The sequence below is a fragment of the Protopterus annectens genome, chromosome 12.part0 (assembly GCF_019279795.1).
Source record: "Protopterus annectens isolate FY-2018-M chromosome 12.part0, PAN1.0, whole genome shotgun sequence".
NCBI classification, from domain to species: Eukaryota; Metazoa; Chordata; order Ceratodontiformes; family Protopteridae; genus Protopterus; species Protopterus annectens.
The window spans coordinates 1,541,701,147-1,541,727,280 of NC_056746.1; the positions used below are offsets into that span (position 1 = coordinate 1,541,701,147).

Consider the following 26,134-nt stretch of genomic DNA (forward strand, 5'->3'; position numbering starts at 1 on the left):
AACAGGAGAGGACCCAGGACTGATCCCTGTGGTACTCCACTTGTCACTGGTCTGAAGTCAGATTTGGAGTCTGCTACTTTCACAGTGTGGGTTCTGTCAGTGAGCCAGCTGGCAACCCATCTTCCCATCTTGTGACATAGGGATTTATACCTAGTTTAGTGAGTTTATCTATAATTCCAGAGTGGGAGATGATGTCAAAAGCCTTGGCAAGATCTAGATAGGCTGTGTGAACCACCTTACCCTTGTCTATGGCTTTGGTGACTGCTTCAAAGAAGTCTATCAGGTTTAGGAGACATGATCTGCCTTTTACAAACCCAAACTGGGTGGGATCCAGAGTTTGTAGATTACCAATGTCTTTGTTTATATGTTCCATGATGATACGTTCCATGGCCTTGCAGACCAGGCTCATCAGGCTAATGGGGCGGTAGTTCCTGGGGTCCGTGGTGGCTCCCCCCTTGTGGAGTGGGATAACTATTGCTGTGTGCCATTCAGCAGGCACAAAGCCTGAGGTGAGGCTATGATTGAACATGGTACTTAGGTGGGGTGCCAGTTCATTCTGTAGTTCAGGTAAAACGCATCCTGGGATGTTGTCTGGTCCCATGGATGCTGTGTTCTTGGCTTTGGAGAGTGTGTTTTTTACCTGCGCAGCCATGATTACAGGAACTTTGCATTCTTCCGGTATAGAGATGGGCTCTTTAGGGGGTGAGAGGGGGGTAAAGTTAGCACTGAACCTATCTGCCAGGATGTTGGCAGTATCAGTTGGGTCTGTATATTTAGTGCCATTGTGCTGTAACTCAGAGCAGATCTGAGTGTTGCCATTCAGATTCTTGACATAGCTATAGAATGCTTTGTGGTTGTCTTTAGAATCAGTGGTGATTTTGTTTTCCTAACAAGCTTTGGAGAATTTTATCAGGGATCACAGCTTCCTACTGAGGCTGACCAGGGAGCTCCTCCACTCATGGGATTTTACTCTCTTTTGCAAGAGTTTCTTCCTTCTGTTGTACAATTTGTTTATGGCAGGGGACCACCAGATTGGCTTCCTTTTTTTGGAGGATAGCGTCTTGATTCTGTTTGGGATAGCACGATCCATGCACTCATGTAAGTGGTTATAAAGTGCAATTGTGTAGGATTCAGTAGTCGTAACTGTATTGTCCATCTACATGGGTGTCATGAAGTTCACCACTTCTGTCTTAAGAAGCATGAAGTTAGCTTTGGAGAAATTTTTTATTATGGTTTCCTTAATGGGGGGTGGAGGCAGGATGTGGAAATCTAGGGTAATTAGCTTATGGTCGGACCAATAAGGCACTGACTTCAGGTGTGGAACACCGGTCACTCATATTGGTAATGACTAGATCTAGGATACTGTTGCCCCTGGTGGGGGTGTGGATAAGTTGATCCAGGGCATTGGAGTTTATGAATTCCAGAAAGTGTTGAGCGAAGGAGTTGGTACATGAGTAGTTTTCCCAGTTAATGGTGGGGTAGTTGAAATCGCCCATTATTAGGGTGTTTGGTTGAACCCTAATATTTTCCAGTACATCAAGAAAAGTGGAATGGGAATCCTGGGGCATGGTGGGTGATCTGTAGCAAGCTACAATTTGGATTGCAGTTTTGCCCAGAGTTAGTTGCACTTGGATAACCTCGGCTGCATTATGCTGAGCAACTAGCCTGGAGGTGTGGATGTCCTTAATGAATATGGATACGCCTCCGCCTTTGGAGTTCCGGTCCAGGTTACATGGCCGAAAAGTGTGGTATGAGTTATAGCCTGGTAGTGCAGGGGTGCTCTCTGGAGCCTTGAACCAGGTCTCAGTCACTGCACAGATATCAATGTTCTCCATTTTAAGGAGTGCCTCGAGTGAGTGCATTTTGAGATTTAGACTTCTGGCATTGAATAGCATCACCCTCAGTTTTTGCGTGCCTGTTCCTGTTACGGTGGTGAATTTGTCATTTGAAACTTGCCTAAAAAAGGCACTAAAGGGGCGGCAAGAGCCTTAGCCAATATCCGGAATCCCAGGGGTGACATGTGCAGGCCATCTCTGGCAAAGCATCGTGGTCTGTCGACCATGTCATTCCAGGCAGACAGATACTGGATCCCTTTAGAATGGCACGAGAAGCTTAGCCAATTGTTGAAGTCAATCATTTTGTCCTTGTACTGCGGCATCATTCTGGGTGATGGCAGAATGCTACTCAGGGGTAAGGTCATCCCTGCCTGGGCTACAAGATTGGAGAGCTCTTCCATGTCTCTTTTCATGTAGTCCAGGGAGGTATGTCTCAGGTCATTCACACCAACATGGACAATGACAGAGTCATATTTGTACTTGTTGTGGAGTGACCTTAGTGCGTGGGTTATGTGGCGGATCCTGGCACCCGACAGGCAGCTGACAGTAACCTTCTCCTTGTTTAGCCTGGTGAGTGGGACATCAGTGTGCCTGACTATAGAGTTGCCTATGACTAGTGTGTTGGGTATGTTGTTTTGCCTTATTGGCTGTGGTTGAGTGGCACACTGAGTCTGCGGGCTATGTGTCATTTGGGTTGTGTTGAGGGGTGGAGGTTGCTTGCATTTCTGCTTTGGAGGTCTCTGTTGCTTGAGCAGATTATTATTGAGAGCCTCTGTGAATGTTTTTGTATTTCTATGTGTGGATTTTGGTGGTGTAGATTTAGTGAGACTATGAGATGAGTGTGGTATGGTGCAAGTGTTTACCTTCTCCTCTTAACTGTCAAGTTCAGTCTTGACTGGAGAGAGTTTTACCTCCAGTTTGGCTAGATAAGTGCATCTCTCACAGGTTGTAGTGTTGGTTGGTAGGAGGAGAGGGTTGTCTGTGTACATGAGGCAATTTCTACATTGCCACAAGATGCCCAGATTCATCAGATAGACAGGAGAGAACACTGGGAGCTGACTCTTGGACATGCCTGAATAAAAAAACTATTTTCCTATAGATAAGTGAGGAAAGTGGGTACAAGAGCTGTTTTTCTCTAAGCAAGTGAGGAAAGTAAGTACCAAAACTGTTTTCATCTAGGTAATGAGGAAGGTTGAGTGCTGTAGTAATTAGTAGGTTATTTAGTGTATACAACAAGTTCTGAACAAGTGCTGATCACGAATAAGCAAATTCAAGTGCTAAAAGTAAGAATCTGTATCTGGACTAAACTAGTTACAGGAAAGGGGGGAAACAAGTGCAAATGTGGGCTTTTAAATCAGAAAGTTGAGAGAGATAGAAAAACTGCCCAAACGGCCAATAACTACAATTTCTGGGCCAGAACCACTCCTTATGTGGTAGATAGGTTACCTAGTGCTTACCACTCCCACTGATAAGCTAGAAGGCTTCCCTCCAAAACAGAAAGCTTGGGGGGACTCAGAAGCTTTCAAGCTGAATCTGGACTACACTAGTTACAGGAAAGGTATTTTTTATAAATATATATACAGAAAAGTAGCTAAAACAGCAGTCAAAACAATTCAAATACAGTGCAAGCTAGCACACTTCAGTATGTAGCAATGTTAGACCAAACAGTTTAAAAAATGCAATTAAATTAAAAATGACTAAAAACAATGCAGAAGGAGTCTATTAGGTAGAATGAGGTAAAGAGATGGGACTGGGGGGAGTGTCCCAGATCAAATCTTCAGTGGGAGCGGGCAACTGCAAAAACCTCCAAATTTAAACAACAACACAGGAATAGGGAGGGTGGGTATGTAAAAACCAACACCTTCAGCAGAGATCTGAAAAACTATACAGTGAAGCAAAAATAACAGTGCACAACTCTGAAGTTAGCCAGCAATGATATAAAATTAGTCAAACAACAATTACCAGTACACAACTCTGAAGTGCCCGAAAAATATACTCAGCTGTGTATATCTCCAGATAGTTTGAAGAGCACTCTTTCAGGATACAGGAAGGCTCCAACAATGATATGCAGACTTTTTTACTAAGAGGGTATAATTTTATGCAAGTAATCCTTGAGATGGTCAGATAACACACAGGATGCAAAACCAGTTATACCAACTTAAGACACAGAGAAATAGGGGGAGGGGGGGGACACCTTCAGCAGAGATCTAAAAAACTACACAGTGAAGCAAAAATAACAGTGCACACCTCTGAAGTCAGCCAGCAATGATATAAAATTAGTCAAACAACAATTATCAGTACACATCTCTGAAGTGCCAGAAAAATATACTCAGCTCTCCAGATAGTTTGAAGAGCACTCTTTCAGGACACAGGAAGGCTCCAACAATGATATGCAGACTTTTTTACTAAGAGGGTCTAATTTTATGCAAGTAATCCTTGAGATGGTCAGATAACACACATGATGCAAAACCAGTTATACCAACTTAAGACACAGAGAAATAGGGGGAGGGGGAAACACCTTCAGCAGAGATCTGAAAAACTATACAGTGAAGCAAAAATAACAGTGCACAACTCTGAAGTCAGCCAGCAATGATATAAAATTAGTCAAACAATTATCAGTACACAACTCTGAAGTGCCAGAAAAATATACTCAGCTCTGTATTTCTCCAGATAGTTGGAAGAGCACTCTTTCAGGACACAGGAAGGCTCCAACAATGATATGCACCATACACCATACACAACATCATAGAGGAGGTGTAACCATACACAACATCATAGAGGAGGTGTAACCATACACAACATCACAGAGTAGGTGTAACCATGCACAATGTCACAGAGGAGGTGTAAACGTATACAATGTCAAAGAGGCGGTGTAACCATACACAACATTGCAACCATATATAACATCACAGAGGAGGTGCAACCATACACAACGTCATAGAGGATGTGTAACCATGCATAACATTATGAAGAAGGTGTAACTATACATAACATCATTGACGAGATGTAACAATACATAACATCATGGAGGAGGTGCAACCATACGTAACATCACAGAGTAGGTGTAACCATATACAGTGTGACAGAGGAGGTATAAACATCCACAATGTCACAGAGGAGGTGCAAACATAAACAATGTCAAAGAGTAGGTGTAACCATACACAACATTGTAACCATATATAATATCATAAAGGAGGTGTAAGCATACATAACATCACACAGGAGGTGTAACAATACATAACATCACAGTGCAGGTGTAACCATACACAATGTCACAGAGGAGGTGTAAACATACACAACATCAAAGAAGAGGTGTAACCACACACAATGTCGTAACTATATATAACATCAAAGAGGAGGTGTAACCATACACAACATCACAGAGGAGGTGTAACCATACATAAAATTACATAGTAGGTGTAACCATACATAATGTCACAGAGGAGGTATAAACATACACAACATCATAGAGGAGATGTAACCATACACAGTTTCATAGAGGATGTGTAACTATACATAACATCATGAAGAAGGTGTAACTATACATAATGTCACAGATGAGATGTAACAATACATAACATCATGGAGAAGGTATAACCATACATAACATCATAGAGTAGGTGTTACCATACAAAAAGTCATAGAGGAGGTGTAACCATACATAATGTCATAGAGGATGTATAACAATACAAAACATTATAGAAGAGGTGTGACCATATATAACATCATAGAAGAGGAGGACAATAGGTGCCAGCACTGGCAAAGGGCACTATAAGTCTTTCTTGGCATAGCTTGACAAATGTGCATGTTTGTGCTTGGAATATTATTTTTACTGCTGATATCTATATAAGAACTGCACCAGGATAATCAACAAACTATACCTCTACTCCCCCTAATCTATATAATCAGTACATCCAAGATTTATATTGCAGCCAGGTTTCTTTTCAAAATAACACTCCCTTTCTGTTTCCAGGGATAAAACTATTTTAAAAGAGCATTTCTTCACGGTAGTTGTTATTCTTTTTTTTTTAATATTTTTGCTGGCTGTGTGGAGCAGACTATCAGCTGCCACTGGTGCCTGTCCTTGACATTGGATCGTACCTTCTTTATCTCCATAGTCGTGATTGGAATCTCTCTCCCTTTCCCCAAAGGGAGATTGAAGCATGCCACTGTGGGATCACATGTGGCACTTCCATCAGAGGAACTATCAGAGACGGTTCCTTGTCTTTTGACTCCTTACAAGGAGTAATTTCTTCTAGGAACAGAAAGTTTGACTTGCCAAGTAGTTAACACATAACCCTAATAGCCTCAATTAAGTTCATCATAAAAATTCCATTTTCTTTGATTTTACTTGAACAAAACAGTGACTGAATTATTTATGTTTGACCTGTTCTTTGTGTTTCTTATACTTTAATATCTTAGTTTCGTGTACTGTAATATCTAATAACTTAGAAATTGTATACATTACTGCCACATGGCAGTCTTACAGTTTGAATAAAGAGGGCTGTGTATATTTTTATACAGTGCAATATGCTTCCAAACTAAACCCATTCTGTTTGCCATCTGTTTTGTTTCAATTCTTGTGCTCACTCAGAGTAAATATCAAACAACCATCTTGAGAATTTTGCTTTAAATCAGTATCAAAGATAAAAGGTGTGCGATTTCCTGCCAGTTTCACAACTTTACAAGTTCCTGCATTAACTTGGCGGAGTCGTAGCTTTTTAATGTGTTTCATATGGAATATGTCAAAGGAAAAACACTGTTAAAGTTCTGAAATGCTTGATGTGATACCACCAAGGTTTTAGAGAATTGTGCATTGCTGAACTATGCATGTGTTTTATTTATATAGCAGCATACATGTGTGGCATCTCTGAACGTGCATATAAATGAAAATACAAAATGGCTTCATGCTAGCAATGGCTTCATGCTAGCAAAGTCAGCACTAGGGTTAATCACAATCTAAGCATTCATTTCCAAACCTTGACCTTTAACAACTTTGGCAACATGAGTAAAACCAGTGAAAAAAATTATAAGTTTCGTCTGGTAACACAGAACTACACTAATTTATAGGTATGAGAGAACTGCAAGTAACTATAGAGGAATTCATAGTCGACCCTTTCAAACAGATACCATCTAAGGCATTTTCTTTAACTGCACACACAGTAAACTTTTGAGAACAATCAGTAAAACACTTTTTTTTTTTTTGCAAGAGCAAGCCGTTCTGCATCAGTGATATGGGGTACTTGACTCACATCCCCACTTTAGTATAGATACTAACTCTATGGTTTTACAAACACTGGGGAAAATGGGAAACACCCCTTCAGGGTGAAACACAGATCACACAGCTGTAGCTCACTGCTGAGACAACACAGTGCAAAACCATTCTGGAAGCCACCATTTTGGAGGAATTTATTTTCTAACACGTAAAGCACAAATATATATTTAGTATGAATGCAAGTGATTGTACCATACATATCCAGATTTGAACATTTTCATCTGTAGACCACTTAATACATTAACTAAATATTGAAAAGATCAAATTTTATGACCATTTCAATAAAGGAAATTTGCTTAAACATGCAAAGGGAAATTAATTATTTACATCATTCTGATATAGTACTGCAGCTCTGAGAAATTTATATGTTTTCCTTTTCAGTTACTTGTAAAGAAACTTGAAACATCTCTGCGTTACTCCTAAGATATGTGTAGCTGAAGCATGAAACATTAAACTACTTTGTCATGAGAGAAAACAGTGTGCCTTGACATGTGGGCCATCCCATGGACTGACTGTTAGAAATCAAATGCTTTGAAAAGTCATAAATTATAAAGATAGATGCTCTGAATTTGGTTTCTTAGAAAGCATAAAATAGAATTTCAAAGGTAACATACATTCAGCATCCATATTTTCCTATAAACCCTTATTTTATTTCATTTGATAAAGCTTTTGAAGTCATATGGTGCTTGAAAAAAAATCAGTGGCTTCTGCGAAACATTTTGCAAAATGCTCCATTATGAACAAATACTAATATAGCTTTATAGCTAAATACTCGGCTAGTTGCACTTGTGGGTCATTTTAAGCCTTGTCAATTGTCCTTAAAGGTGTGAATCAAACCCTTTACCTTGTATTTGTGAGGCAAATACCCTAACAATTATGCCAACCCCCAGGCATATTGACAACTGCTGCATGCCCACTTTTTATGCTTTGTTTTCGGAGATGCAGGAAGTTTTAAACTGAGGATGTATAACATGGTGCTTTTGATTTTCTGCTTTTGATATTACATTGTTTAGAAGCTTTTATGGTGTAGTATAATGCATGCATATAATATGAAGTGGAATATGTGGATTTTTTCCGTCTCCTCGATATATCCTTTGATCTTTCATTGGAATTCCACTCTTTCTAGGTGACCATGGAGCTCAGTATTACATACAGGATTGTGACCAGGTCTGTGATTATAGACAGCTTATTGTCTTTGAGGCATGGATGTCATGAAATTCATCCCAAGGGCAAAGTTTGGCATCTGTGTAGATAACATATAAAGCTGGCTATGATGAGAACGACCTGATCATAATTTATAGGCACGAGTGTTATTTAGTCCATGTGCTGTCAGTTACAGAAAAAAAGAAGTGTAGGAGCATGAAGTGTTTTACTACTGTTAAAGCTTTTGATAACCATTAATGTACATAGCAATGTCAGAGAGACAGCAGGCAGACAGCATACAGAAATGAAGTTTCCCTGCATAGAACTAATGGTTTCCCAAGCTGTTAAAATCTTACATCTTCTGCTGCTTTTTTCCCAGTTAGTTCCATCTACTGATGGTCCCTACCACGAGACCCTATCGCAACATTGCTTAGGTGTGCTTAACATGCTTTTGTTAAGCTCTTCTAACTGCTGTTAAAATAGTGTATTGAGCTATGGATATCCTTCAGAAATGTATTTTCCCTATTTTCAGAGTGTAATCACAGCAAGCCAAGCATTACATGACTTTTCTTATGTTGGTGATTCATTTAACATGGAATTTAATGTCTGAAGACAGCCTGGAATTGTAGTCTGAATTTTGATAAGTTTTAAGTGTGCAGTTCTTCAGTGCAGCAGAATGTAATCTTTTATTTTCTGAGATTCTGGTTCCATAGGTTTCCTGAATATTTTATATAATGTAGTATTTGCTGGATAGATAATCATTATTTTATTTCAATGCATGCTTGGCTTGCTGTATTTATTCTTATGCAAGGAACGCTAAAGCAGAATTGTTTTAGTTTCATTTGAAAGTTTTGAGACATGCCATGTAATTTTATAATCCACTGTTTGCATTTGTCTCTGAAAATGACAGGAATAGGAGTGTAGCCTTTTAGGGTGGTATGGGGATGTGTGGTCTTGCAACAGTTAATAAGTTAATACTGCCTTTTCAAAATCAATAGGTAGACAGAGCTCATTTCTATCTGCAGACTGTCAGTCATTTGTCATAAAATGTGTTTGCTGTCTTCTTTCTTATAAGACAGTAAAGACGAGGTACAGTTTTTCTATCAATTGCAGTTCTGAGTTTCCCCTGATATTGTGTATAGCTACTCACATAAACAAGATTCATGCAGAAATGGTCAATGGTCAAAAAATGGTTCAACCAGTTTATATTTGTAGAGGAAAATTCAGTTTGGCAAAGCCATTTTTTAACATGAAGACACTGTAAAAAGACTGTATTTTGCAGGGAATGGTTATGAGACTCATTCTCACTTTTCATCGTTTTCTTTACTTAGCGTTTAAAGTTGCACTTTTGCTTTTCTGCCGTACTACATATCACTTTCTGATGTCTAACAAGACATGTTTGTATTGTAACTAAACTGTATCATTAATGTATTAATGTATCAAGAAAAAAAGTGAGATGTTACCATTTGCTAATATCGTCTTATTTCTGGGATAGGAACTTTTCATTCTTTAAAGAACCCAACATTTTAAGTGGAATTATACAGTCCATTCAAGAGTCACTACATATTAAATAGAATTTTAGATATGTTATGCACAGATGCAACTTGGGGTTGGTATACTTGTAAAGGTATTTAGCTACATCACTGGATCCTTAGCTAAGAACAGAACTTGGCGAGGCTTAAAATGGCCTGCAAGGTCAGCTACACTAGCACTTGCCTATGAACCTGTAAGTGTGACTATCCTGAAGTGAACTGTTTTGTTAGATGAGCTAATAGTGTCAATGGGTTTGCTGATTATATTAATTTTAAGATCCTTTTGAATTCTCAAAATTAATTATCTCTTCTCTTGTACATTTAAATGACAGGGATACATTTTAGTAAGGGATGAGCATAATATGCTTTTTGTTCATTAGTTAGTTTGTTTGATTTGCTTTTATTTTGGATGGCTTTTGGCCCTGTGCTGGCTGACCATCAGGCTTTCCCCAATTAGCAGTGAACCTATAAGCTGCTCCATACTAGGGTGCCCTCCACAGTCACAGAGGTGAGAGCAGGGGGATTGGGAAGGTTTCTGGCATTTAGGCTGACATACAGGATGTGTGTGTCCTCTCCTGGATCCTGCCTATGAGGAGTTTTTTTTTTTTTTTTTTGATGATGCCTTAACTCCACCACCTTGTTTAGTGGGATGAATTAATCACACCACCTTGGAATTCACAATGCCTTCCCCATATGGACGTACACTCCTGCATGCCCAGTATGAAGTCTTCCAGGCATTGTTTGCCTGATGGTCTCAATATCCATCCCTAGGCTGCATCTTTTGCATATTGAGTGCCCCCTCCGAGGGGATTGATGCATTCCATATTTGTCCCCTTTCTATCCAGCCCAGGATGAACATGCCCGTTCTTTCCTATCAGCTCAGTCACCCAAGCAACAAACTGACTCCTCTTCACTTCGGCCACATATGGGGTTTTATCTGTCTCTGCCATTGCAGCTGGTTATAGCATGCTATTGCTAACAATGAGATTAAGCCCCAAGAGGTCTGTAGGCTGGGGGATGGGGGTTTCGAACTTAGAGCTGAAGCTTGAGAAGTGTGACAGCACAGCACTTCAAGTGGAATGAGATTATCTTGATTAACTGGAAAGACACATATCGCATTTTTATAGTGCATGGTCCTCTGTGCAGCGAGTATAAAATTATTTGTTTACTTAACATTTACAACTAACCCTTGTTGATTTGTACATGTATATTTTAGCTTCACCTTATGACTGCTCCCGTACTTTTCATTACACTACAATGGAGGATCATACTGACAAATCAGAAAATGCACATGGCCTGTGATAAATCTCTTGTGTCTGTGTTAAGGAAACATCAGCACTCCACTTACCATCCTTCATAAAGAACCTAGATGGTTAGATGGGTAATTAAATTTGCCCTTTTACTATCGGTCTAGCTCACACTGAGGAAGGGGGATGGTACTGCCTGAGGGTGGAGAACAGTAAGGCAATGATGGTCATGAGACTAAATTGCCTTAAAACAACTATGAATCCTTTGAATTCTGTGAATCAGCAATTACTTCCTTTCCAAAAAATATTCCTCTTTGTTACCCTTTAACCTTCTTCCTTTACACATTTGTGTGTATACTGATCATGTTTAAATATTTAAATGTATCTGTAATTTTTCTATGTGGAGCTTTTCTCCCCAGGCCTCTGCTGAAGAAGGGCCTCTTCAGCACAGTCAGACACCCCCAGTTAACAAATGTAAAATAAAAAATAAATAAATTTATAAACATGCTCTGTTTCTACCATTCTGAATCCAAAGTCATGCTCATGTGCAGCTTGGCTGGTATGTCCTTACTTTTGAAACTAAACTAAAAACATGTTTCCCTGCATGCTCCATACCTCTTTAACATTACATGTACTAATTCTGAGATCCGATAATAACAGGGACAGGATGTATTTGTAGTCCGCATTGTACTGTAATATTGCCCACAATACTGTGTGCGATACATGATCCAATGTACATTCGATTGATCAGTACACAGGTAAGCCTACTCAAACATTTATGCTTTCTACAGATTGTAAAAGTACCCATATATATTTGTTACTCATTCACTTGCTGCTGGGGCTGATTGGGGAGATCCACCCACATTTAAACCAACGTTCTACCCATAAATTCCCAACAGTTTTCACTTGTTCACTATATAATGGCATGAAAAAAGAGGAAGTGATTTGCAGAGTGATTTTTTTTCTGTATGTGAAAATTATTGTTTCTAAAAACTTTTTTATGTCTGAGACAAATGCATATAGAATCTGCTAATACATTTCTCCTCATTTACCCATTCACCTGAACTCCAAAGTTATGTGCCTCATTCTTAATCTGACTTATTTGATAGGTGTGAAAATGAGTTTGTTACACAATTAGAAATATCACTGAGTCATGACAGGTCTAGGAACTGATGACATGATCTAGGCTGTCATGTGAAGAATTCGCAACCACAATACATGCACACACATGCACACACACACACACACACACACACACACACACACACACACACACACACACACACACATATACACACGCAAAACCATTAGTTTTTTATTTGCTGCCCCTCTGCACTGCCCTTATTTTATTATTCTCACTCTAAATTTATTGTACCTTGGAGAAAGAATACAGTGACAGGCAGTGAACAACCCTTCTTGTTCTTTCTCCAGGAAGCTGCAAGCCTAGTGGAAACTGAAACACAGTACATGAGCAGTGTCAGCCATGAGCCATACTTCAAGTTTTCATGTGTGTGTAAGTATATAGGTTCACAGGTTCATACTAGGCTATCTGCCCTAGGGCATTTATAAGCCTAGCCAGAGAGTGTTTGGCTTTCGCCACCCATTTTAAATGAATTTTGCTATGCCCTTTTTCGAGGTTAGTATACTGTGCCTCTGTCTAACAGTGACACAGAAGTGATACCCGGGGTACACCTACGATCTTCCATCCACTCATGAAGTTTCCTCTTGAAGAGAGTCAATGAGGGACTCTGCCTAACCTGGACTGGGATTTTATTCCAGAGTGAAGGAAGCCTCTGGGTTATGAATCTGTCCCTCCAGCATGTCCTATTTATTTCAGTGCTGAGGTTCAAGTCTCTCGAGTGCGTAGCTCGATGGGATTTGGATTTTCTGAGGTGCAGCATGTCCATTAATTCTGGGTTGGACATGGCTTTATACATCAGGCACAGATTGCCTCTGAGCAGGCGGTATGCCAGTGAGTAGAGCTGGAGTTTCTTTAACCGGGCAGCATATGGCATCTGTTTGAGCCCTTTGATCCTCTTGGTGTGGTACTTTTGGGATCTTTCCAGTTGCTGCAGGTGTCTGGTAAGGTACATCCCAAAAGGGGCATTGTACTCAATTATGGGCCTGATGAGGGATGAGTAAAGAGGCACGATGACCTCCCCTGATCTAGATGTGAATCCTTTCATGATTAGGTGGGCTATATAAAATGTTTTTCTGACCACTTTGGCCACGTGGTTTTCAAATGAGAGATTGCTATCAACTTGGGTCCCCAGGTCCCTAATTACTTCTTCCATACTTAATGGATTACCACCTATGTGGTAATTTGTGGGCACTTTGTTTTTGCCAAAGGGGATGACTATACATTTTTTGGTGTGTAGCTTGAGGCCATGGCTCTGGCACCAGTTGTCTGTTTCTATGAGGCCCTTTTGTAGGATGCTTGTGTCGGCTGGAGAGTCGATTATGGTGCCTAGTTTGCAGTCATCTGTGAACTTGGTCAGCCACAGTCCTTCCATGTTGGCCTGTACCTCTGAGAAATATATACCGAACAAGAGAGGTCCCAGGACTGAGCCTTGTGGGACGCCACTTGTAACTGGTTTGGAGTCTGACATGGCTACAGCAATTCTAACCATGTGGGTTCTGTCCTTGAGCCAGTTTGCAACCCATCTAGTGACATAGGGGTTTATATTTAAGCTGGTGAGCTTATCTATAATGCCCGAGTGGGGCATTGTATCGAAGGCTTTTGCAAGGTTCAGGTAGACTGTGTGGACCACGTTCCCCTCGTCAATGGCCTTGGTGACTGTTTCAAAGAAATCAACCAGGTTTAAGAGGCAGGATCTGTCCTTAACAAAGCCGAACTGGGTAGGATCCAGTGTCTGTAGGTCCCCAATATCTTTATTTATGAGGTCCATGATGATCCTTTCCATAGCTTTGCAGACCAAGCTAGTCAGGCTTATGGGGCGATAGTTTCCAGGATCCGATGAGGCACCACCTTTGTGGAGAGGGACCACTGTTGCTGTACGCCACTCTTTGGGTACATATCCTGTAGTAAGGCTGAGATTGAACAGTAGTTTTATGTTTGGGTTTAGCTCTTCTTGATGTTCATGTAGGATGCAGCCCGGGACACCGTCTGGTCCCATTGATGCTGTGTTTTTGCTTTGGAGAGGCGGTTCTTACCTGAGCATCTGAGATGTCAGGGGCAGCACTCTGCTGGGATAGATATTTGCCCTTTTGGTGGGGAGTTTGCGCTGAACCTGTCAGCTAGGATGCTGGCAATGACTGTGGGTTCAGTGTATTTTTTGTCATTTTGGACTAATTCTGAGCATATCTGGGAATTCCCACCCAGGTTCCTAACATAACTAAAGAAAGCCTTGTGATTATCCTTAGTGTACTGTGCAATTTTTCTCTCGAAGCTGGCCTTAGACGATTTTATGAGTGCCCATAGTTTTTTGCTAATACTGATCAGAGATGCCTTCCCTTTTTGGGATTTTGCTCTATCATGTAGAAGCTTCCTCCTTCCATTGTATAGTTTGTTTATGGCTGGGGTCCACCAGACAGGACGTCTGCCTTTGGAGGATTGGGTCTTGGTTTTATTTGGGATTGCATGATCCATGCATTCCTTAAGGTGTTCATAGAATGTGTTTATAAAGGATTCTGCGGTCTGGGCCGTATTTTCCACAGGCCCGGGGGCTTTGAAGGATTCCACCTCGGTTTTGAGGAGTGTGAAATTTGTGTTAGAGAAGTTTTTCACTGTGGTTTTCTGGGCAGGGGGTGAGGTCGGGATGTGAATATCCAGTGAGATTAGTTTATGGTCTGATCTTACCAGTGAGGGATACACTTCTGGTCTGGACCATAGAGCCCCCATGTTGGTGATGATCAGGTCCAGTATGTTTTCCCCTCTTGTGGGAGTGGTAACAAGTTGTTCCATAGCATTTGAGTTTATAAATTCTAGGAACCCTTGGGCTAGGGTGGTGGAGCTAGAGTAATGCTTTCAGTCTATGTTTGGGTAGTTGAAGTCACCCAATATAATGGTGTTTGGAGAGACCTTCATATTTTTCAGTGTTCTCAGGAAGACCGAGTGGGGTTCCTGGGTTTGGGAGGGTGGTCTATAGCAGGCTATAAACTGTAAGGCAGTTTTACCCACTGTTAGTTGCACATGGATAGTCTCTGATGCTTCGTGCTGTGCCACCAACCTGGAGGTGTGGGTATCTTTGACGAATATTGATACTCCCCTTCCTTTTGTGGTTCGGTTCAAGTTTTGGAGCCGAAAAGCATGGTATGAGGTATAACCTGGTAGTGCTGGGGTGCTCTTGGGATCCTTGAACCAGGTTTCTGTTACTGCACAGATATCGATGTTCTCCTTGCTAAGGAGAGTTTCGAGTGCATGCATCTTGAGGTTTAGACTTCTTAGTTTCTTATCCCTTGTGATACCTATGGAGGTGGGTTTGTCTTTTGAGCCTTGCCTAAAAAAGGCACTATGGGGGTAGCAAGAGCCTTTGCCAATATCCAAAAGCCCAGGGGTGACAGGTGCAAGCCGTCCCTAGCGAAGCATCGTGGCTTGTCGAGCATGTCATCCCAGGCTGACAGGCATTGGATCCCCTTTGAATGACACCAATACTTAAGCCAATTGTTGAAATTGATCATCTTGTCTTCATATTGTGGCATCATTCTTGGTGAGGGTAAGATGCTACTCAAGGTCAGGGTCATACTGGCCTGGGCTACATGCTCAGAGAGCTCCTCTATGTCTCTTTTCATGTAGTCCAGGGAGGTACATCTCAGGTCATTCACACCAGCATGGACAATGACTGAGTCATATTTGTACTTGCCTTCGAGTGACCTGAGTGCTTGTGTTATGTGGCAGATCCTAGCGCCCGATAGGCAGCTCACAGTGACCTTCTCCTTGTTCAGCCTGGTGAGCAGGATGTCAGTGTGCCTGACGATAGAGTCACCTATTACAAGTGTATCAGGTGTGTTGTTTAGCCTTAAGGGCTGTGACTGTTCAGCACACTGACTTTGTGAGCTATGTGTTGCACGTGTTTTGTTTTGGGGTAGCAGTTGCTTGGGTGTCTGCTTTGGAGGTCTCTGCTGCTTAGGCAGATTTTTATTTAGAGCCTCCGAGTATGTTTTTGTGTGTTTATGTGTTTGGTTTGCTGTCGTGGTAGGTCTATGTGAGACTGGAACTGTAGTGAGTGTGGTTTCCTTCTCCTCCTGACTGGTTACACCAGTACTGAGTTGAGAGAGCTTAGCCTCCAGTTTGGCTATATGGTTGCATCTCTCACATGTGTTGGAATTTGTTGGGAGGAGGAGAGGGTTGTCTGTGTACATGAGGCAGTTGTAACATTGCCTCAAAATTCCCAGATTCACCAGCTGGACCAGAGAGGAGATTGACAACTGACCTTTGGACATGCTAGAATAGTATTGGGAATTCCTTTATAATTGAAAAAAAGGGCCAATGGGGAGCAAGGTGCTCAAGGGGAGTTTGTGAGGGTGTAGTGCTTTTAATTTTTAGTGCTGACTTATATAATTGCTTTAGTGAGCAAGTCCCAGGCTTTAGAGTAGGAATAGGGTGTTTATTATGAGAACTAGATCAGTTCTAAGGGAAATAGTGAAGAGCAGACTTTGTGGAGCCGAGAATGGTTTAAACCCAATTAAGCGGAGCTGCCCGATGCTGTGCTATGCGCAAAATTGCACAAAGCTGTGCCACAGTGGGTTTTATACAGGGGGACTTGAAAGAGCTAGAAATTGGCCCAAAACGGCCAATAGACTACCAGATTCTTGTGCTGAGAACACTCCTCCAGGGATAGATAGGCTGCTCTAAGCTCCCCACTGCCACTGGTGAACAAAGAAGCCTCCCTTTATGCAAGAAAGGAAATGGGAAACACAGGAACTTTCCAAAAGTCCAGAATACAGCAAAGCCTGAATTTGGACTACTCTAGCTCAGGAAAAACGGGAAACAAGGATCATTTTGAGCACCAGCATATTGGTCCTTTGGGAAGTGAGCTGCAGAGTATAAATGACTGCTGACTCATACCGTTATTCCTGAGTAATTGAGATATAAGCTATATCGTACTAAGTCTATAACCTTTATTTTATAGTTTTAAGTTTGCCCTGAAACACCCATTTTGCCTAGTTAGAAATTCAAAGATTATTGCCTAGTCAGCTGTAGCAGGCATTCTAGGAGAAAATAAGGAAACTCATTCAAATAATTCACAAACTCGTCCTCCCAATCAAAACAGGAAGCCTGCTTAGGGGGTCTGTAACTGCATTTACTAATTCTTATCATCTGATGTCCTTAAGCCCTTATTGAAAGCAGATCACCATGTCATCATCATCATCACCACCAACAAAGTATATTAAATAAGAGCATCTTGTCTCACTGGTAACAGTTTGAGGAGGCACGAAAACAGATATTAAGATGAATTTTAAAACTTGTAACAACCGTACTAGAAATGAAGAACAAAAAAGGAAAATGATTAAAGTCATAATCCAGTTTCTGTAAAAGTAAATTACATGCAAATGATACCAATAATTCAAAAAGATTGCTGCATTACTTTGCTGTACTAGTCCCACATCTGAACTTTTACTCTTCTGGTGTGTTTCTGTGACAACATCTCAGCACGGCCATTTTTTGTAAAATGATGGCTGAAATGTAATTATTCAGCAGAGACACAAAAATATGATGAGTCACAGTTGATTAACCTATCCCAGTTGTGTGGGTATATTCAGAAAGGCTTACACTACTAATTTACTATCAACTTTTATTTATTTATTTATTACAGTTTGATGACCGGGGAATTTCACTGGGCTTTGAAAAGCCCATTTTCAGTGGAGGCCCGGGGAGATAAGCTCCATGACACAGTTACAGCAACAAGACAAATTACAATTCAAAAATGTCAAAATATTATCAATAGCAAGTTAGATCCATATTAACGTCATAAAGTACAGAATGAAAAAAATTACTCAGCTACCGCCATACCTACATTTTTAAATACTCTGACTCAAATGATTCTTAATGCCTTTTCATGTCCTACCCCAGTCAAAGCAGGTAAAAAGTAAAAGTCAACATTTTTTTTCTAAGTATAGCTATTCTGACAGGTTTGAAAAGAGGCAGCCACAACAATAATAATAAAATTACAAATATTTACAGTGAAATGCTCATTTTGGCATGGATTAAATTGTAGTAATTAAAAAAGTAGCCACAGAGGATCACACTTTTTTCATGTAGGTTTATTAAGTTTGGATTAAGTGTTTTATTTTGACTGACAAGCATCACCTATTAAAACTGAGTGATTCTTTTCATAAATTACCCAGAAATGGTAATCCAGTTAAGAGGAGCAGGTGTGGAGGAACAGGAAAAAATGCAAATGTTAGACAAAGTGTATGTGATGCACGTGTGAATATTTCATAGGTGCTGTCTAATGCTCGATCATTAAATTATACTATATACAAACATGAACAACTGTTGAAACATGTTATAAATTTGAAGCATTAAAATTTATTATGGAGAATTGAAGAGGCAAAGGCAGAAATAATAAACTTGCTTGGCAAAGTTTTCTAAATGCTAATGCTAAGTTTTGTCTAAATAACTATACCAATATTAAAGCTCCTCTCAGACTTAGGCATTTAAGAAACTGAGACAGCTAGACAACATCACTGGGAAGAGACTATGTAAATGTAAAGAAATGACAAAAACAGTTAGTCTAAAAAAAGTTCATGTGGCATAAAAGAGCTCCCTCATGTTAGTTTAAATTGTCCCAGTTCTCATTTTGATATTCTATGAATTTATTTGTGATTCTACTATAATTTTTAATAAACAAAATTTCATCAAAGTTTTATTCATCTTATACTATTGCCTGTGCCTTGCATTAACTTTCTTACTGTCTCTTTTTTGCTATCTGTTTCTTTTTTTTGGAAAATAGAAACTTGGCATACAGTTCATAGTACTTTCCATTCTATCAAACATCTTTTACGAGGTGGCATGGACTTGATACAGAAAAACGCTTTAATAATGTATGTCTGAAAAAAAAAATCTCTGATACAGCCTATTCTGAAAGTAGAATGCAGTGTTTTATAGTGGTATGAAGGGCACAAATTTTATAAAAAAATTATATCACTGCTACGAGTTACAGAAGTTTTAATGTAACCTAGTGAAATCTTTCAACAAGATGCTAAACAAGAGTTTCGGAAGCGTGACAAGGAAAGAGGCCTAGATGAGCCCTTTTAACATACTGCAGCAGTATCTGCATGCATGGCCATCTTTGGTTTAAAATGCTAATGCCTAACACATATACCACCTGACAGCTACCATCATCCATCCACGCGGTACTCCACTTGTGTCATATAATGGCCACTGTATAGCAATAGACTCAAAATATATTGCTTGACCGTGTTTCCTGGTTGGTGAGAAGGATTACTTGGCAACGAGTTTTTGATGGTTATGGAATAATATGTGGTTTTCCAATAGTATTTGAGGATGTAGGTTGCTTTTAACATGGCTGTAGGATGCATTACTTTACAGAGTTCCCTCGCAGAAAGTTGTTCCGAACACCACAGATAAAAATTTATTCTACAGCTTAAAACACAAGTTTCTCTAAATCACAAATAGCTTTCACAAAAGCTTTGTCAAGTGTAAAAAAGTATTCATAGGATAAAATGATGTTTAAATACTCAAACATAAAATGGTGTATGACATTACTCAAATCTTAAACACACAGTATACCTTAAGATCGTATGCACATAATATATCTCTTAAAAATAACTATTTCAAAGGTTGTACCTACTCTGCAATTTCCATCTTATTTTGTATATCCCCCTCTATAGGTATTCAAAGATAGTTTCCAAAACTAGAAACTTAAAAGTATGATCCATACTTTTATCTATCATATGCTTAAATAAAGCATTTTGTTCAATCTTTCTCCTAATCTCTGACACGTGAACATATTCTCTCTTTTAATTTACAATGTCTTGCCAACATAAAACGATTTATACATCACAAATTTAGCTAAATATGCTACATTCTTTGTATGACAAGTTGCATAACGCCTAACTTCATAGGTCTTTAAAGTTACTGGATGAGTAAACTCTAACTCACTACTAATATATTTGCGAAACATTCCCAATCTACATTGAAAGGTACCAAAATGCATGTGTTGTTTGTCTTTTACTGTCACATTCTGTTCCTTAAAACATAAACAACTCTTTAAAATGTTCTCATTTTTATCACTAAACATGTGTTTGCTATGTAGAAAATTCTTTAACTTCTCATTACATGATAAAATATGCCAATGTTTGGTATAACATTCTTTACCATGTCTGTATGTCTATTATATGTTAGAACCATTCTCATTCTATTTGATGTCCTGTTTACCTCATTTGATGTATATTGTATATTTTTCTTAGAATCACTAAAAGCTTTACTAAGACGAGTTGACAGCCTTGTACTTAAAAGTATGTGTGGTATTTTATGAAACCATAAAAATGAAACCCTTCAGGTGTGGAAAAAGGTATGATTACAGTACCAAAAGAAAAAAAAAAACCCTCCATCTGCAAACCTGAATGTGACGTGCCATAATTCTGCATTGTAATCAAATGCCTCATAGTACCTATTGCATTGGCATAAGGGGTGGAGCAACCGTTGGTAAATATTATGGTCTGAAAGCTTGTATACAGATCTAAAATAATGGATATACCCCTGCTTTCATGGTTCTTTAAAGTCCCTCCATCCACATGCCTATTTCATTTGTTTTACACATAAGTAGGCTGGCGTACAAGGGTACTTTTTTTTAGCTACAAATATATTACAAGTAAGGCTAACACAAGAATGTATAATAATGCAGGTGAACAATACAATACAATGGCATGAAGCAAAACATACATACGAATACCGTTTTAAAAACATTACATCAAAGACATTCTTTTACATAGATTCTGTCCAAAATAGTCTTGTAAGAGGTCATTAAAACTCAGGGAAACAATTCATGCCTTTATGAATCCATCTCTCATTCAATTTTTGATCATCACATCAGGTTCTTTCCAACAGTAACTTAACACCCTCAACAGAGCATGGGCAGGTGGAAATCTTAGTGCATGAAATGTGTAAACCAGGTCCTACAAGGTTTGCATCTGCTTCTCCCATAATGATAGTTCCATATTTGGTATTCATCAGTGCAACAGACTTTAACATTTTACAAGTTTTGTATGAGGTATAGAAACTCTGTTAGAATCTGTCTGAGGTCATAGCCAAGAAACTGAGGGTGACATGATAGATCAATAATAAACTATTCTTTAAATTTACTTTTATGAAACAGACATTGTTTCACTGTGCAAACATACAGACGTCAGAGAGAGAGGCTGATCACATTTATTGAAACAATACTGAAGTTGGCAGACAAGCCCTTAGCCTGGTTTGTGGAGTAAAGAAATGAAATAACATGATTCATGTTAACTTCTAATCACCTGCTGCTGCTTTCCATCATATAGTTAAGGATGTGAGAGTCTAGTGCTGATAGTAATTTTCTAGGTACACATTTAACCACAGGGTAATGACTGTAGATTCTCATGATCACCATATGAGAACGCACTCTAGCTAAAGGCAAATGACTCTGTGAAGAGGTTTATGTATTCATGCTTAAAATTATGATAATTACCAGTAAAATTATGCAAGGAGTCTAGAAGAATGACTTACTGATTTCTTAAGTTTATAAGATCATTATATATATTATTGGTCAAAGAGACCATGAAGCTTAATTATACATTTACTGCCAGCAAAGAATGCTTAGCTGAGAGACTTTACTATGTGGAATCAAATAAGCTACCTTTCAGCACTGTATACCAGAATGTTTGCTATTATGTATGAGGAGGACATTTGGAAACTATAAAACTGAAAGCCCTGGCTTGTCATTCTATACTGAAGCTAGTATCAACAAAGACATTGATGACTTAGGAAAGAGTTGCATTGGACGTTATATGTGCCAGTCTATGGCATTGTAGGGACCCTTTCATTCTGAAGGACACAACATCTCTATGACAGTGGGTTTGTATCGATTCTGTTGGGGAATTCATGGCATCTCTGCTCCTTATTACAACAGAAGCATGTTTTAAATGGCAAGAATTGATTTGCAAGGAGACAGCTAATTCATAAAAAACTGCACCAATGTTATGATCAAAGTTCACAAAAACAGACTTCCAGAGCAAATTATCAGTGAAAATCATGTACAGTTTACCTCAGAAGAAACAATGTCTATTACACAGTAAAACGACATAAAGAATTTCACATCTGCCCTGCTACCCCCTCCAAAATTAGCTGTAAATCGGTTAGCCCGAAATACTATCCACAGCTTTAAAAAAGACATGAAAGCAGTGCTTCACAGGAACAACTCTTTGCTACACAAAATACATAAATTCCATGCAGATCAAAGGAAAAGTGCATTACAAGTATCCACCTGTGAAATGCCAGCAGTTCTATCCCTCTTATTGCTGAAGTGAAACTTGAGATCAAGACTCGATGTTCAGAAACAGTATGTAACAAGAACTGTAACACACAAATGACAAACATGAAAGAAACATTTACTGCATGTCAGTAAGTCTTTGCATGTCACTGGACAACTGACAAGCAGCATCCAGGTCAAACTGCATGCAAATAAGGACCCTTGAAGGATGCAGGTGAAATCAGAAGTGGCACATAAAAGCATGTAGATCAAATTGTAAACTACAATCTACCAATGGACTTTATATCATTAAACAGATGAATAACCTGCAATGACTTAACAGACAGATATGGACTGCTGCCTACAACCACCTTTCAAGAACAATGAACTACCCAGCATGTACCCAGCTCTCAGGAAACACTGAAGCTGCTTATTAGTGGACTGCATTATTCAAACAAGCCTGACAAAAATGGATGACACAGCAGATTGTGTTATCATGCTAAAATATGGTGTGTGATTTGCTAACTGTAACAGCTACAACCCATGGCTCCTACTCAAGTAAAGGTTTAAAGAGTCTGTGCTGATTACCCAAGAATCCACTCTCAGAGATAACTTTACAAGGTGTGGAGAGAATTAAAGAAATGCTCTGCACATTTATTTTCCTTGTTACAGAGAGCATGTACTGCTCTGGTAAAGTAATTAAAATGGGTGGACGTGTAGTCTCAGCATGCCAGTGCACATGGACTGGTGCAGCCACACATCCAGGATGATGTCACATTCAGATTTTGGCACTCTTGACCAGTAAAACATTCCTTAAACTTCACCCTTATCTATCAAGTCTCATTTAATATATGTGTTGTATACACTTAGCTTAACTTCAGCCAAGAGTTTTAATGTGAAAAGTGGGGACAGAGTTGAAGACAACATCATTCAGATGCAAAGCAATATATATAGAGACAAAAAGTAAGCTATTGGTGAAGTAGGGTCTACATCACATCCAATAGATATGGAAATGGATAGTTCTTCTGAGCCAAGTGGTACTTATCTATTGTTGATATAACTTAAATCTTTCCTCCTAATAAATGTTCATTTATTAAGGATATCTGATTATTCTGTACAGCACTACTCCCGAAATGTAACCCCTTAATCCCATCCTATAAAATAAGGGGTTCCAAATGACAAACCATGATGATCTGTGTGTACCTACATTGTAACAGTAAACTCTGAGTGTGCTGCAACTTGGAAAAATGTGTAAGTTACTCATTTGGTAGCCACTGTAAAAATAGTTTTATGTGAATACAAAGCTTTTCAAATGATGATAGTCAACAGACAGTTACTCCCCAAGTATTCACTTACAAAACTAAATTTTGTCAGGTTTTATTGCTGCCCTTTAATGATAACATGGTTACTTTACTTCAAGGTCTAGAATTCCTTATCTATTTGTCCACCCCAAGTGAAAATCATTCAGTGTGCCACTTAAAAAATGTGCTTAAATCTGCAACCGGTCAATCACTCACTTTAATCCAAAGCTCAAAGATAAGTAAGTAAAAAGTAAATATATAAATCTAAAATCTTCCACATTCTAAGCATGAACTCCAAGCAACCTTAGCTTTTCATCTATCCTTCCCCACAGACTTCAAACATGTGCATAAAAAGCAGCCATATGTATGTTTTCATTACCTGTTCATGGTACTCAATCCCCATGCTTAGTGTGTTGATTAGGATAGCTATCATAATTCCACGACCAAAGTACTTGCTGTCCACAATTTTGCTAAAAGTTTCACAGACCATCTTCCATAATAAAAAGATCTGGTTTGCTTTCTGATTTGAGCGCTCTGGGTCTCTTTGGTCACTGTAATGGGCATCTTGAGTGAACTCATAAACACCCTCACTGTCTGAATCCAGCGTTTCATTGTCTGTTGCCTCAGGCTCATTCCGCAATGATTTTGCACAGTATGGGCAGCTGTCTGGGTCATATTTTTCACACTGACTGGAGAGTTTGCAGGAACCTTTGCATGGGCCTGAAATTAATATTAATGAGTATGATTAAAACACAGGAAACCCAGCATCAAAAATGTTAAATTGCATATTCTTCATTAAATGTCAAAACCGCAAACTCTATCAAGAAAATAAGAGCATGCATCTAGAACAAAGGTTCCTAAACTAGGGAAGGGATACTGCATTGTCACACTTTAAATGTATGCACTGACTGTCCATATCCTTATGGTTTTGTATTCAGTGGTCAAGCCAAATTCCATGTAAAAATCATAGAAGTGTAAAAGAAAGTAATCATGCACTTCAGCAAACAGAAAATAGACAATAGAAGCATGTTCAGTTTAAGTCTTGATTATTTTAAGCAGATTTTATGGTTAGATTAAGTTACAAAATAACAGATCAAGGCTGTTTAAGTGAAACAATGAAAATCAGACTTTATTAGTACCTTCCATTTAAATTTTCTTTTCAAATTAATCTGCTTTTTCAAATGTTATGAAGCAAATCAAAACCCCCGAGCTACTGAAACATTTTGTTTAAACTTCAGCAGTTCATAATGAAATGCACTTTTCAAATATAGCATTTCACTGTTAGTACCTAAAACAGTTTTCTTTACACTAAAGACACTCAGTGATTTATATGAGAGAAACCATATTCATAGATTTATAGATTCATAGATCATTGCTAGGCTAATGACCCAGGCAGCCTTTCTAAACCAGCCAGGTTTTCCCAAAATAATAATAATGTCCTATATCCTAACAGGTCATTGGGGGGCAGGCATTTGTAAGCTACCTCTGTCCATAAGGGACATGAGTGCCAGACCCGGTGTAAATGTCTTATTCCCAATCCACTGGTCTAGGTTGTACTTAAACTGGGTAATAGATGAACTCAGCTTCACATGGATGGGAAGCTTGTTCCATAGGAGGGGCAGTCTCTGGGACACATATCTGTCTCTCTAGCATGTTCTGTTTAAGTCACAGACAAAATTCAGGTCCCTAGACCTTGTATTTCTGGTACTACTTGTCTAATGAATATGCAGGAGATTCATAAGAGTGGGATTTGCAGCTATCTTGTAAGTCAGGCACACATCACTCCTCTGCAGTCTATATCAGACTTAGTACAGGGAAAGGGCTTTAAGGTGCTCTGCATAAGTCAGGTTTGTTACTTCTTGTATTCTTTTTTTGTAAGTAACCTCTGAAGTTGTTCTAGTTACTGCATATTCCCAGTCAGGTACATACCAAAGAGAGCACTGTACTCTATGATTGGTTTGATAAAGGTAGAGTACAGTAGCATAATGACCTCTTTGGACTTAGAGTCCATGCCCTTATTTATAAGTTGTGTAACATAAAAGGATTTCCTCACCACTGTGGCCATGTGGTTGTTAAAGGTAAGGTTACTATCTATGTGTGTACACAGATCCCTGAGCACTGGGTCAGGTCTTAAGGGTGTGTTATCAACACAGTAATTAGCTGCGATGGTTAACTTCCAAATGGGTGCAATTATCCATTTCTTAGTACTGATATTAAGACCATGGCTTTGGCACCATTTGTTAGTCAGGGATGGGCCTTCTTGAAAAATGCGAGTGTCTGCAGGAGAGTCGATGATAACCCCCAGCTTGCAATCATCTGCAATTTGCTTCCATTTCAGAGACATGGATGCCAAAATGGAGCAGACCCAGTAACGAGCC

General features: G+C 39.2%; 1 protein-coding gene across 3 annotated transcripts in view; it reads right to left on the reverse strand.

Annotated features, from left to right (window-relative positions):
* LOC122817286 (voltage-dependent T-type calcium channel subunit alpha-1G-like) overlaps positions 1-26,134 on the reverse strand; it is a 1,023,270-nt gene that overhangs the window by 904,323 nt on the left and 92,813 nt on the right. For all 3 annotated transcript variants that reach the window (XM_044090511.1, XM_044090510.1, XM_044090512.1), the window contains exon 3: positions 24,136-24,476. In XM_044090511.1, coding sequence (XP_043946446.1) covers positions 24,136-24,476 — 341 coding nt within the window. The remainder of the gene's footprint in view (positions 1-24,135; positions 24,477-26,134) is intronic.